We start from the raw sequence: 14,569 nt of genomic DNA, 5'->3' as shown, positions 1-14,569 counted from the left end.
TCTGGTATGATGTCTGCTTTAGAAAGACAGAAGTTAAAGTACAGAGAGGGTAAGTCACTTGCCTGGGCTCACATAGCCAGTGAGGGACAGACTCCAGATTCACATCCAGTTTGGACTGGTTCCAGTAAAACTTGAGACTCTTCCCATGTCAGTAGAAGGTGACTGTGAGGCCACTGACTTTTCAGCACCAAGCCCCTTGCTCACTAATTTTGTATTTGTAGTTCATGTTATTATTTTTTAAAGAGATCATTCTCCTTCAATTGTGTAGGTTGACATTTGCTAGAGTGACCAGCCATCCTAGTTTGCCTGGCACTGAGGGGATTTTCAGGGATGTGAAACTTTCAATGTGAAAACTAGGAAGGTCTGGGGTAAAGGTCCCAGCTCCTGGGAGGAGCTGGTCACTTTAGACCAGCCTCTGTCCTCAAAAGCACCTGAGAACCTCAGAAAACAGCAGCTCTACATGACAGTCTCATAATGGTCCCTGGTCTTAAACTTGCAGTATGGAGGGCTTGGATGGCTTGGATGTAATAGCCAGGAAGAAAAGACTCACCTGCCATGGAACATGGGGCTTGGCCCTACCCTGCTGACTCTGGGCAGGCTCAAGGCACACCAGTAACCTTGTCTCCTACATGCCCATCATCCCTGCACAGTGACAGACTCTCTCTTTTCTAGGATCTCCTCTCCATGGCACTTGCGGTGAAATACCAAATGAAGTCATCTGTAGGTCAGGTACATTGAGAACAGCTGGTTCAGCTGCCAGGCTGGGCATGTATGTGTTCCAGCTCCATCTGCCAACATGGCAGCCCAGGCTCTTATGAACTCTTTGCTCATATTTGATCCACCTGACTGTGCTAACCCACAGTGCCTTGCTTGTGTGCACACACACATTTACACAGATGCCTGCAGACACACACAGCTCTAGTCTCATTTGCGGACTCATGCACACACATGCACACACGCACACACCTGCACATGAATCTGCTCACATCTCCTCATGTAAACACACACGTCCAACACATGCATGCACACCTGCACCAAGAAAGTTTGGGCAAGGAGCTCTCCAGGCTCCTTCTGGTGCTGAGGATGTGATGAGTAGCAAGTGCCTGCTATTCAGGCTCATCTTCCTAACGATCCTGACTTGGGGTGGGTGGGGGTATGAGCAGGTTACTAGCACCCTGCTCTGACCCAGCTGTGAGGATGAGACCATCTGGTAGGCTGACCTCTGCCCTAGTACCTGGCATCCTCAGCTGTTTTGTCCATTTGCTGAGTTCCAACAAAATGACTGCTTATGATAGGGAAGTCCTTTCCAGAGGGATGTGGTACTGAGTTTGAAGGTATAGGGTCAGGGGATCCCAGTGGGCCTTGATGAACCCTCTCTGTGAGGCCTATCCCATCCCAGCTGAGGTCCAAAGGACTGTTCTCTGTAAGTCTGGGCCAGGATGTATCATCTGGCTGTAAGGTGGAAGTCCTTTCTCACAGCAGTGGGCTGAGACCGGAAAGCCCTGGACACCATCTACCCCGTAAAGTGGCCTCCCCTTTCCTTTGCTGCATCTAGGCCAGGTACAGAGTGGCTGCCTCAGTTTCTTCTGACATGGGGATGGGATCTCTCCTCCATCTTCCTAAGGCCCTGCCTGTCCCCCTAACTAAGGGACTCTGCAGGAGTCTAGAGATGCCACCTGTTCCCCAGTCCCCATTCAGCTGGCTTAGACACCTGGTTGCAATGCTGTCTCTTGGTCATTTTGGTATTTTCAAGTGTGGACAGAAATTTTAGTCTTGACATTGCTGGTTTTTACCCTACAATGGTTTCCTTTGCTATCTCAGCCTGCAGTGTGGCTAGGGTAGGGAATACACCAAAAAATGTGTTTTCCTCCAGAAGCCTTTTGTTGTTGTTGTTCTGGCATGCTCTGCCCCCTCAGCAGAACTGGTTCCCACTTGAGACCTTGACAGGGCCCTTGAAAGATGTTAGTGCTCTACTTTGCTTGTTTTGGCGTCTCCCCAGAGTTCTGCGAACCATTTAGTTTGTTTCAGTATCAGTACAGGGCCTGTCACAGTAGGTCCTTAATGTGTGGTTGTTGACTGACTGACTGAATGAATGAATGATTTAAATAAATTAATGAATGAATGAAAAGGCACCTGATAGTCTTGGTACTTGGTCATAGTCAACAGTGGACATTCTGCAGTCTGACATGTTCCTTCTCCAACCATTCATAAGCTGACAGACTGGAGTGGCCAACCCAATTTCATGAACTGAAATGCCAAGAGATAGAAATGGCTGAGTGAAAGTCAATACCAAGTGGTGGAGACTACTGCACATGGGTAAGTGTTCAGAGCCAAACAATATTTAAATGTTGAATTGAACAAACAGAATGGTTTCTGGTATGACATCTCACAATTTGATCTCTCCCACCCTCAGGTTCACACTTAGCAAGTCCAAAGAGGAGTTTGAAAGATTATTTTTTAAATAAGTTTATTGATTTTAGAGAGAGAAAGGAAGAAAGAAACATCGATGTGAAAGAGAAACATTGAAGTGAAAGAGCGACATCAATTGGCTACCTGCCATATGTGTCCCAACTGGGGATTGAACCCACAACCCAGGTATATGCCCTGATCAGGAATCAAACCTCCAAACTTCTGGTGCATGGGATGATGCTCCAACCAACTGAGCCACAATGACCAGGGCAAATTTGACAGATTAAACATTCAATGAGCAAAAGACCTTTTCTAGGGAGCTGTTGATAGAAAGTCTGCCAGTTGCCTCTAAAGCTGTCCACACGTTACTGGGCTGCTAGTAAATGGGCCAGGACCAGCCACTGTCTAGGAGACCAAACTAGAGCCCTGGACACACTCACATCCTAGACATTTTATGATGTTTTCAAGGCAGGGGAAAATGGCTGCAGAGTGAATCAGGGGGCCGTGTGTAGGGTCCTGCATGAATATTAACCAGCCAGGGCATGGCCTCTGCAGGGCTCCAAGAAGTGTTTACCTTAAACAGTTTGCCCAGAGATAAGCTCAGAGATGATCAGCCGAGTGAGTGGGTAAAGGGCTGTAAAGTGAATGTGGTGCCCAACAGGATGCTTTGAAATAGCTTGGGATAAAATTGGTCCAGGAGGACCCCACCTTGAGTGGGGGTGGGAAGGGGGTGAGGCCTGAATAGTTTTAATTTGGTGGAAGCAGATTGGTAATTCCAGAGTCAGGCATTTCTCATTTTCTCATTTACTCTCCCTAACAGCCCTCTGTGAAAAGTGGTTTCAGTCTCATTTTACAAATGGGGAACCTGAGGTTCTGGGAGGTCATCTGACCTCCCTGATGTCACATAGTGGGCACATGATAGAGCCATCATTTGAAGCCAACTCAGTCTGTGAAGCTTGCAGCTGTCAACTTACAGGTGTCTCACACAGAGAGTGTGGATCCCCTTTAGTTGCCATGGAGACTGCATATTTCTCTAATGACACTACTGTAACCTGCAAACATGTCTAGATTCTTCACAGAATCAGTTAGGGCAACAGAAGAATTCCAGTTTTCTAACTGAAAGTCACTTACAGATGTCTGGGATTTCCTTGTAATCTCATAGGGTGCCCAATAACCTTGACTAGCCTTATGCACAAGATTGCCACTGTAGACTCAATCTACCCTTCAAGGGCAAAGTTCTTCCACCAAGATTAAAAACTCATGTGGCAAGTTCTGGCAGTGGCATCCCATAGGTGACAGAGAGAAAGAATGTCCCTGGCATTTGGTCTCTGGCTCTGCACAGGCACCTCTGTTTGCTTGGGAATCAGGCTCTCTGCCACTCCTTAGAGGAAGGACAGATGGGGCAGGCCAGGCAAGCAGGGGCTGAGTCCTTGGCTCCCTTTCACACCTCCCACATTTGGCCTGGGCTGCTCTGAGGGACTCATGTCCCTTGAAGGCCCCTCTGAGTCACTGCCCATTTCATCTGGGGCTGGTCTTTTTAGCACACCATATCCCAAAGGACAGTGGCTCAGGGCTGTGAGCACTGCACTCCTGCCCCTCCTCCTTTTCTCACAGGCCAAGCTGTGTCTTCCCTTTATTTGTGTACATTAAATGTCTGACCTCCCTTACTGCACCCCTCAAAGAAGCTGAGGCTTTGGAGGCTTGTGCTCCTGGAGCATAAAGAGGGACTTGGTTCAGTGGCCAGGCACATAGTTTTTGAATTTTTCCTCCCAGTTGACTTTTGAGTACAAGTGTATAATTTTGTGTGAGATTTTATTCTTTACCTCTTTCGGGGGAGTTGGGGGTAGGGAGCAGGTAAAAAGTAGAGGAAAAGGGTGAGCGACAAGGATCTGGAAGGGCCAGCCCTCTTGCATTGCTGGAAAGTGAGGGGTTCACCTTGCCAAGGGAATTCTAGGTGGGAGTCCTACACAGCACAGGAATGGTCACTGTGGATTTGTCCACTCAGCCCACATAGCTGCCAAGTCTGCAAGGCTATTCAGAAACCCTTCCATTCCTCCCTTCTCTACTTGCCCATTGCCCTGCCTTAGTCCAAGCATATTCTATCTCCTTCTAATAGCTTTCCCAACCAATATTCTCTCCTACTTACAAACATCCCTGGCTCTTCATCATCCTCAGGATAAACTTTAAATATCTGGTAGCATTCTCAGTTCTCTCATGGCCCCAGACTGAATCCTCTGCTTCCCTTTTGTCACTTGATCTTGCTGTCCAGTTGATGGATTTTCCTGAAATACTCTAGTTTTCCTGCCTGACCCTTGCTGCACCTCTACTTCATTACACCCCACCCCACAAACCCCTTCTCCAGCTGAAAGTCTTCCATAACTCAGGTCAAGCACCAGCTCTTCATCTCACTCCCTCTCTCACGCCCAGCCCTCTTACCTCAGTGCTCACTACTTCATGGAGGCCTGATTGCTTCTCAGCCCTCAAAACCGTATTTGTTCATTCCTGAGCCTGAGAATGTCCCACGGTCTGACCATTACCTACCCCTGGAAGGAATGAGTGAGAGATTGAGTGAGCGAGCGAGCTGGTGAATGATGCTTCTGAAAGGAAGTGAAAGGTCTGGCCTATCTATGACAAGTAAGGACTTCTGGCCACCCTGGGACCATGTTCCCAGAGGCCTGTATCAGAGAACCTGTGTCCATCACGCTTGTGCTTGCTGGGCCTGTCAGTCTCAGACATGGCTGTGGGGATGGTGCATAGAGGAGGTTCTCACCTTGCTGGGAGAATCAGATTAGAACGGAGCTTTATTGAGAGATAAGCCTCTTAGACCTGGGCCATCTGTCCCCTTTGAGCTGCAGTTCTGCAGCTCTGCATTCACTGTGGGCATAAACACTCCCCACAGGGTTTGGGCAGGGAGGCAGGAACTTCCCTGAACCAAGCCCTCTATGATCCAGCCCTTTGCTTGTGGGAACTGCATATTCCTCTATGAGCTGGAGCCTCCTGTCAACCCTCTGAAGAGGCCCTGTGCTCTTTATTTTTTATTTTATTTTTTTTAAAGATTTTATTTATTTATCTTTAGAGGGGAAAGGAAGGAGAGAGGGAGAGAACTGGCCTGCAACCCAGGCATGTGCCCTGACTGGGAATCGAACCGTGGTTGCTTGGTTCCCAGGCCCGCGCTCAATCCACTGAGCTACACCAGCCAGGGCTCCCTGTGCTCTTTATTGCCCAGAAAAGGGAAACCCTGGTCAGGAGTGGGATTTGAATGCTGAGGTGTCGAACAAAGACCCTTGCTATTGTCACTATTTCTCATGCTTCCCTCTCACAGTTAGATGTGACTCAATGAAGGGGTGGCCTGCTGGAGAAGCTTGGGGACAGGTTTTCTTTAGCAGGAAGCTGTGGCTCAGGTTCTCTCATGGACTTTCTCAAACAAGGATGTGCCATGCATTTTGGTTACTTATTTACTTAACATTTATTTGTATGTCTTTTCCAGTGAGTCTCATAAGAAAGACAGAAAGGGATTCCCTCAGGAGCCATGGGATATAAATGATTGGAGGCCAGACATATCTAGAACAACTGAGCCTCTGCAGTGCTGGTCAGCTGCTCTGGGTTGCCTCTTATCCTGCACCCCAGCAGGCTCAGAGTCTCTGAATTTATAGCTTCCATGTGCCAGTGGCAGAATCTTGACTACCAGCGCTGGAGGGGCCAGGTGGGGATGGAGGCCAGGAACTGAGCCTTGTTTTGGAAACACCTGTTTACACCTGTGGGAGTGCCCCAGGTACTACCCAAACATTGGACTTGGGCTTCAACTTGCATGGCTTGCAGATTCTCACACGGTGTCCTGGGAAGGAGCAATGAGCAGGCAGAGAGGCAGGCAGAGTCAGTGATGGAGAGAAGGAAAAACACAATTACCATTCATTTCTAGACACAAATATTTAAAAAAAAATCAAAGCACAAATCAGATTCTACCCTCCTTTTTGGAAGATCGAAATGAGACTTTCATGACAATCGTAACCAGTCCAAGCTGTTTGAGGCCCATCTGGGAAAAGTCTGATTTATTAGCAGAAGATGGAGAGAAGGTGGTTTATCTGTTCAGTTGGCTGTGTCAAGAGCAGAGTCCACTGAACCTGAGAGTCTTGGGGGCCTGTTTCCGATGGGCTGGGTAGAAGGGTCTATCCACACGTATTTGCAGACCCTTGGACCCATCTAGCTACCTCTTTCCAGACAGCAAGCGCTCTCAAGCAATGTGTGTGGCAAACTTACATTTGCATGTCTTGACAAACTATTCCCATCTGTGGGAGGAATAATCAACAACAACAAAAATGCATAGACTGAGTTTTTCTTCATAGTTTTGTTTTCAAAGTGGAATAAATTTCTGGAAACAATCTAAATATTCTACAGTTAAAAAGTGGTTAATTAATAAAGGTATTACACAATAATGAAAATATTTAATAGTGATGAAATATTGTATGAACTGTTATAGCATAAAGAAAAATAATTATGATGTAATGTTAATTTTAAAAATTAAAAATGATGTACAATAAACATAAAACCAGGAAAATATTTTGCATGAAAAACAAAGGGAATATGAATGAGAGGGTTAAGTTATGGTAATGAGTTTACTCTTGTTTTCTCCTTCTGTTTCCAGATTATGACTGTATGCAAGGCAGTGTGATAGTTAAGAACATAGACAGATACCACATAATTTCACTCATATGTGGAATCTAATGAACAAACTGACCTTACAAGCAAAATATAGACAGACTCAGAGATAGGGAGCAGGATGACAACTATGGGGAGTGAGGACTTTAGGGGATAGAGGGATTAAACAAAAAGGTTAAAAGGACCATGAACATGGACAGCAGTGTGGTGGTAGCAAGGGGTGAAGGGGGCATAAGGTGGCTAAATGGCAATGAAAAAATGCAATAAAAAGAGAAAATGCTAAAAACAAATAAATAATTTCATGGTAAAAGAGGAAAAAGTAAATTATATGAATGAATTAAAAAATAAAAGAACATACAATCTGGAGCCAGATCATTTGGTAGAGCCAGCTTTAACACTTACTAGCTGTGTAACCTTCAACAAGCTACTTAACCTCTCTATGTTTTGACTTCTCATCTGTAAAAATGGGCATAGTAATAGTATCCAACTCTTAGGATTGTTATGAGAACTAAATGATTTAGCAGATGTAAGTGTTACATAGCAACTGCTATATAACCACTGACCATATAAAAATACATTTCAATATCATAATTCATCCATAGCTCCATAATTAGTTTTTGGTTGCTATAGTTGCTATAGTTTTTCTTCTATGTGTTTTAAAATATATTTTATTGATTATACTATTATAGTTGTTCCATTATTTTCTCCCCTTTATTGTCTTCCACTCTGCACCCCCCTCCCACCATCATTCCCCCTTCCCACGTACATTCCCCTCCACCTTAGTTCATGTCCATGGGTCATACATATAAAAATTTGGCTTCTCCATTTCCTATACTATTCTTAACCTTCCCCTGTCTATTTTGTACCTAACATTTATGCTTCTTATCCCCTGTACCTTTTTCCCCATTCTCCCCTTTGATTCTCCCCATTCTCCCTCCCTACTGATAACTCTCCAAGTGATTTCCATTTCTGTGGTTCTATTCCTGTTTTAGCTGTCTGCTTAGTTTGTTTTTGTTTTTAGGTTCAATTGTTGATAGTTGTAAGTTTGTTGTTATTTTACTGTTCATATTTTTATTATCTTCTTTTTTTTAGATAAGTCCCTTTAACATTTCATTTAATAAGGGCTGGGTGATGATGAACTTTTAACCTGGAAAGCACTTTATCAGCCCTTCCATTCTAAATGATAGCTTTGCTGGATAGAGCAATCTTGGATGTAGGTTCTTGCCTTTCATGACTTTGAATACTTCTTTCCAGCCCCTTCTTGCTTGCAAGGTTTCTTTTGAGAAAGCAGCTGACAGTCTTATGGGAACTCCATTGTAGGTAACTGTCTCCTTTTCCCTTGCTGCTTTTAAGATTTTCTCCTTATCTTTAATCTTGAATAATGCTTCCTTGGGTTCAACTTCTCAGGGACTCTCTGAGCTTCTTGATTTTCCTGGAAATTATTTTCTTTGCCAGATTAGGGAAGTTCTCCTTATTTTTTCAAATAGGTTTTTACTTTTTGCTCCTCCTCTTCTTCTTCTGGTACCCCTATGATTCGAATGTTGAAATGTTTAAAGTTGTCTGCGTGTTCCTAAGCCTTTCCTCATTTTTTAAAACTCTTGTTTCTTCATTCTGTTCTGGTTGAATATTTATTTCTTCCTTGTACTCCAAATTGTTGATTTGAGTCTTGGTTTCCTTCCCTTCACTGTTGGTTCCCTTACATTTCCTTTTATTTCACTTTGCATGGCCTTCACTTTTTCCTCTATTTTGTGACCATACTCAACCATTTCTGTGAGCATCCTGATTACCCGTGTTTTGCACTGTGCATTTTATTGGTTACCTATCTCTTCATTGCTTAGTTGTATTTTTTCTGGAGCTTTGATGTGTTCTTTCATTTGGGCCATATTTTTTTTTGTCTCCACACACCCATTATGTAGTAAGGAAAAGAACCTTAGGTATTCACCAGGTGGGGTAACCCACTTTACTGCATTGTGGTGCTGTATGTGGGGGAGGAGTATGAGAGGGAACAATGCCTCTTGCTCAGCTCTCAGCTGGCTTTCAGTCACTTCCCCACTACCCACAAGCAAATTAGGCCCTTCTGGTTCTGATTCTTAGGTGGGTGGGTTTGTGTATATTCTAGGACTGTGTGGGTCCATCCAACTAACTCTCCTATGAACCTGGGAGTTTCTCCTGCTGCCACAACCCCACAGATTTTTACAGACAGAGGTTTTTGTGGCTTTCTTTTCTAGCACTGGAACCCTGGGTTTTGAGGTCTTTCTTGCTCCCTAACTAGGAGCTCCCTAGCTACTTGCTCCTTTGCTTCCTCCCAGTATTTCTGCACACAAATATGGGACTATCTAGTCCACCAGCCTGCTGCCTTACCCACCCTGGTCCTCCAGCCACCACATTGCTGTGAGTCCTCTCTGCTCCGGCTGCCTTTCTCTGCCCCTCCTACTGGTCTGGATGAATGTTTCTTCTTTAACTCCTTGGTTGCCAGATTTCCATACAGTTCAGTTTTCTGCCAGTTCTGATTATTTTTTGCTTTTAAATTTGCTGTTGTCCTTCTTTTGGTTGTATGAGAAGGCCAAGGGTATCTTCCTACACATCCATCTTGGCCAGCTGGGAAGACACTTTAGATTGAATAGTTGATGGTCAGCATGTGTGTCACAGCTGCTGTTGTGAGCTCAGGGATATCCTCCGGGCAACCTTAGGTTACTTATTCTTTCCGAAGACAGGGTACACTTATGTCAGTGAACTGAGGTACAGAGGCTAAATTGCCAGAGCCTGGCACCCCAGTACCCCTGTTGATTACACATCAATGAGGAAGCCCCAGTGTCGGCCCATGATGATGGCTGCTGCATCTGCCAAACCTGGGCAAGAACATACTGGCTTTGGTTTCTAGTGTGGAAGTTGCTGGTCTCCTGACTGAGCTGTTGTGGCCTGGCTCAGATTTCCTCCCGAGAAACAGCTGGGCATGTTTTGGGTCTTCAGGGCCAGGCTGACTCCTCACCATAACCCAGAGAGGTAGATTCTATTATTATGCCCTTTCCCAGATGGGGAGACTGAGGGTCAGCAGAGCTCGGTGACCAGCATATAGTAGAGCAGATATTCCAACCAAGATGGTGCTTTCTTTCCTGGAAGTCTGTGGTCCCCTGGGGCATGTGCATGTCCCTGAGTTGACAGCACCAGCTGTGACACACACATGCTGGCTATCAATTACTCCTCAATCTAAAGTTTCTTTTCTGAGCATTGTTTTATATGTTAAGTGCTGTGCTAAGTCTATGGGGGCGGCAGGGAGTGGCAGGCATAGGACTCTGGGTCAATTCAATGAAAGCATCTTCAAAGATCAACATGCTGAGTGGTCAGTTGCTGAATTTACATGCTCTCTACTGAGGAGGCAGTTTGTTGTAGTGGAAGGGTGGATACACCTGGCTTCTGGCTCTGCCTCAGTCTTTCTGAGTTTCTGTTTCCCAGTGTGTAAAATGGTGACGATGCTTCCCCAGGGTGGTTCCAAGGATTTAAATGAGGTTGCATCATAAGGACCCAATAAAAATGTTTGGTTTGCTCTTTTTGTTCTAAGTTGTTTGCAAATTTCTACAGTGAAATTTTTAAAATATCTACCCTAAAAGAATTCCAAATCCAACATTACAGCCATGCATCTAGAACAGGGGAGTCAAACTCATTTTCACTGGGGACACACCAGCCTTGCAGTTGCTTTCAAAAGGCCAATGTAATTTTAGGGCTGTATAAATGTAACTGCTCCTTAACTGTTAAAGAGTTAAAATTACATTTGGCCCTTTGAAGGCAACCTTGATGCTGATGTGGCCCCCGGTGAAAATGAGTTTGACATTTCTGATCTAGATGATTCTAAAGCACTCTGCAACTAACTGAACGCCTGCCCTTGTACTTGTATGGTACACAAGGAGTTAATCTGGCTCTTTCCTATGAACTGTGTATGTGCCTGTGCACACAGCCTTAACTTTGATTTTCCTTACTGATTCTGAGCAAATTTATCCTGGGTAGTGGTTGGGGACAGCGGAGAGTTTGAGCATGCCCTGCTGTCCACCTAGGGATGGACTCCTGTCTTCCCTAGATTTTTGTCTTATTTCATGAAAACATTCCTACTCTGTTAGGCTAGGGCCTCTGGCGGGAGCAGAGTTGCAGGAAGCCAGTCAGTGCACACACCCTCCACCTTGGCTGGGTGGGTACCTTACACTCAAGTTCAGAGTGTGAGATCTGGTTATTTTTACCCTGCTCCAGCTACATGTGATCCCTGCTGGTTTGGAAGAAGGGGCTGTCACTTTCTCCAGAGAAGTGGCCCGTGGCTGAGGCATGCAGTCTCCCTCCAGTTTTCTCCTTCACACCCACTCCCCCTCATTACACAGGTTTCTTGGTAGCTGGGAGGGGTGTGGGAGCTCCAGTTCTGGTCAGGGCCATGGCCCCAGAGAAACCAGCAGGGCTGGGGCCTTCTCATATCTTTGAGAGGAAGTCTTAGGCTACAAAGAATGGGGGCAGGAGCCCTGGGTTTATGTTGGGCCTTCAGCTCTGCAGCTTTTCCCTGAGGACTATGCTTATCCCAGGCTTTAGGACCCTTCTATCAAAAGCCAACAAAGGTCCAGCACTCCTACCCTTACACTCTGGGGCAGCTGTTATGTGTTAGTCTACCCCTGGCCTGGAGCACCAGCGCTGAGAGCTGGGTACCCACAACCCTTCCCTGGATCCTGCGTCCCTTACTACCCAGTGACCCCCTGAAGCCTTGTGAGAGAGGGCAGTGCTGCTCTGCCAAACCCCACCCTGGCATGGAGCTCAGCTCTGATGCCTGCCTCTACCTCTGGGACTCTCTGGCCCTGAGAGCCTCATCTCCCCTATGTGCCAGCCACTTCACATGCCTGCTCATAAGACTGGCCCTGCCTTAGTTCATAGCTGCTATGACCACTTCCCTCTGTCTTCCATTCCTCCCTCTTGTCCATCTTAGGCACCTATGCCTGTTCCTTCTTGGCTTGCACCCTAACCCTCCACCCTCTTTGTGCCCGGTCTCCTAATTCCTTCCTGTTCTTTCTTTTGACAGAACATATTCAGTTCAAAACGATTACTTTGTTGATTGGTGGAGATGAGGGTGATCAGTATTCCCACTAGACTAAAAGCTTCATGAGGCTAAATCTTATCTACTTATGGCCACTCCATACTAGCATCTGGTGCCAGAGATGGGCAGGGTTGACCACAGCCTCCTCAGAATCCCTCCTCCCCATGCATAGGTACAGTACTTACCTTTCTGGGTACTCAGAACAGGATTAGAAACTGGGGAGCAGCAGAGCTTGCCTTTCCAGGGCTTGGCAGGACGCCTCTTTCCTGAGGGTGGACACAGAGGGGGCAGAGACCCTTTCTTAGCATGTGTGGGGACACCATGAGGTTGGTCTGTGTAGGAATGACTTGTGTGAGCTTCAGCTCTCAAGACTTCGGGTTCAGAAGTATTTATTCATGAAAACTCAGGATGGACTAGGCTATGGCACGGCCCAGGTAAAGGAAGAACCTTGAGGTGATTTATTTTTCAGAAATACTAAAGTCAATGTGGAGACATATTCTGCCCCCAAAACATGTCTTCCTCGTGTTCTTGTCTGAGAAACAGTTCACTCAAAAGTGTCTCTGCCTTTCGATGCAGTGATTCTCCCCTTGGCAATCTAGCCTTAAAAAAAAATTGTCCTAAATATAGAAAACGTCTTATGTGTACATATGCCTTTGCCACATAGAGCAAAGTTGTAGGTTTTATCTTAGGATATTCACTTGATGGCAAGTTATACCTAAAATGTACTAGTTAAACAGCACTACTTTGGAGAATCTGCCAGAGATACTCCTAAATAGATGGAAACCTTTATCAGGAAAGATATTCATTCATCTTTGTTGAATTGTCAGTAAGGTAACATCGGCAACTTCTAACATGTCTGAAATAGAGGTATAAGATGCATTACTATGGACTGCATTTATGCGGAATTCTGATCACTGTTTTCCATGTTATATATGCAGCAATGTTCTTTGCAGAAACTTTAGAAAACAAATACTTCCTATAATCTTATTGTTCAGAGATAATTGCGATTGACATTTTATAGTAAATGTTTCCAGAATTCTAATCATTAAGTATTTCTGGTCATTATAATAATACAGTGATAAATAAAAAAGATAAAACATAGTACAGAGATTTATCAATTACAAAAATGCTTGCATGCAATACTGAAAAGAAATAAACAGAATGCTGAATGTGGCTATTCTTGTGTCATGAAATGATCGATGTTTTCACCCCTACATATATTTCTTTATCCCCAACTCCAATAAATGTTAAGAATAACCATAACTGCTAAAACAGGAATAAAAGTAGGCAGTTTCCAGAGGGTTGGCAAGAGAAAAAGATCAAAATACTCAGCTATCTGGTCAAAAAAGGCAGGAAAGATAAATATTCATATCCACAGAACAAGGACTATCTCCCCCACTTCTGAGCACACACGAACATTCCCCCACAACATGTACTTTCATCCCTTCTGCCACAGGTGTCCATTGTGTTTGAGTCTGGGAGATGTGCAGGCTCAGATAGTCTACTCATTAATTTATTCATTCACTCGATACAAATTTACTGTGCTCCAAGAATGATACAAGACAGCTAAGTGGCTCTGGAATTTCTAGCTAGGTAGGACTAAGGTGCACAAAGCAATCTAGCTGGGGAGGTTGTGCATTTGAATGATAAGCACACTGCTCTTACTTAGCTTGTACGTGCATTTGGGAGAGTTGGAGCTGTAGATGGAGACTGTGGGGCTGAAAGCCCCCAAGCCATCCTTGCTGCCTCACTGTAGGTGAGGTGTTACGTAGATTCAGGGGGAAGAGCCCATCTTTCAGGCCCAGGACTGCCTGCCAGGGGCTTGCCCTCCATTTCCTGATTCCAACTTTCCCAGACACTGGAAGCCACACTCAGGGCCCAGCACAGCCTGGGGACAGACCTACCTTCTGTGGAGAAGATGGAGAAGCAGAGAAGCAAGATGCAGAGCAGGCTGGAGAGGACTAGAAACCTCATGGTGGGCGGCTGGATCTCACGTCCTGGGGAAGAAGCTGTGCCACAGAAGTCCTCCCTTGAGGACACCCAGACCTTTATGGAGTGGCTGGGAGAAGTGTTTCCAGATGGGCAGGGCAGTAACAACCTTGGAATTCTCGCATAGGGTAGAGTTAGCCCCTCCCAGGAGGAAAAAACCAGCTTTTCGAGAAGTTGAGAGCATTTAGTGAACTGTAAACAGAGCTGTAAAGGCCCCAGCCTCAGGAGCTTCCAGCGCTCACCTCAGTGCTTAGAGCAGGAAACTCTTGCCAGGGAAGAGCCACTTCCCAGGGTTGAACGTTAACTTTTAGTGTCAGTAATAATTCCATCACATAGAGATCTTCCTGTTCATTCCTCAGATGGGGCAGGAGGAAGGCCATAAAACCCTTTACAAAGCCTCTGGGAAGTCTTGAGCAATGAGTGAAATGTAGAGAGCAGAAGGCAGGGAATCAG

General features: G+C 45.4%; 1 protein-coding gene across 1 annotated transcript; it reads right to left on the bottom strand.

Annotated features, from left to right (window-relative positions):
• Positions 1 to 5,896: 5,896 nt before the first annotated feature.
• On the bottom strand, positions 5,897 to 14,216 carry GPR15LG (G protein-coupled receptor 15 ligand). Its single transcript, XM_037144227.2, has 3 exons — positions 14,032 to 14,216; positions 12,313 to 12,393; positions 5,897 to 6,244 (listed from the first exon to the last, which is right to left on the bottom strand). Exons 1-3 carry the CDS (start codon positions 14,099 to 14,101, stop codon positions 6,159 to 6,161), a joined length of 237 nt encoding a protein of 78 aa, XP_037000122.2. The 5' UTR covers positions 14,102 to 14,216; the 3' UTR covers positions 5,897 to 6,158.
• Between the last annotated feature and the right edge of the window lie 353 nt (positions 14,217 to 14,569).

Source organism: Artibeus jamaicensis, unplaced genomic scaffold, assembly GCF_021234435.1.
Source record: "Artibeus jamaicensis isolate MK-2021 breed Jamaican fruit bat unplaced genomic scaffold, CSHL_Jam_final contig_332, whole genome shotgun sequence".
In the NCBI taxonomy this organism is placed as follows: Eukaryota; Metazoa; Chordata; class Mammalia; order Chiroptera; family Phyllostomidae; genus Artibeus; species Artibeus jamaicensis.
The sequence above is the reverse complement of the archived record's forward strand: the minus strand, read 5'-3'. Positions and strand labels throughout refer to the sequence as shown.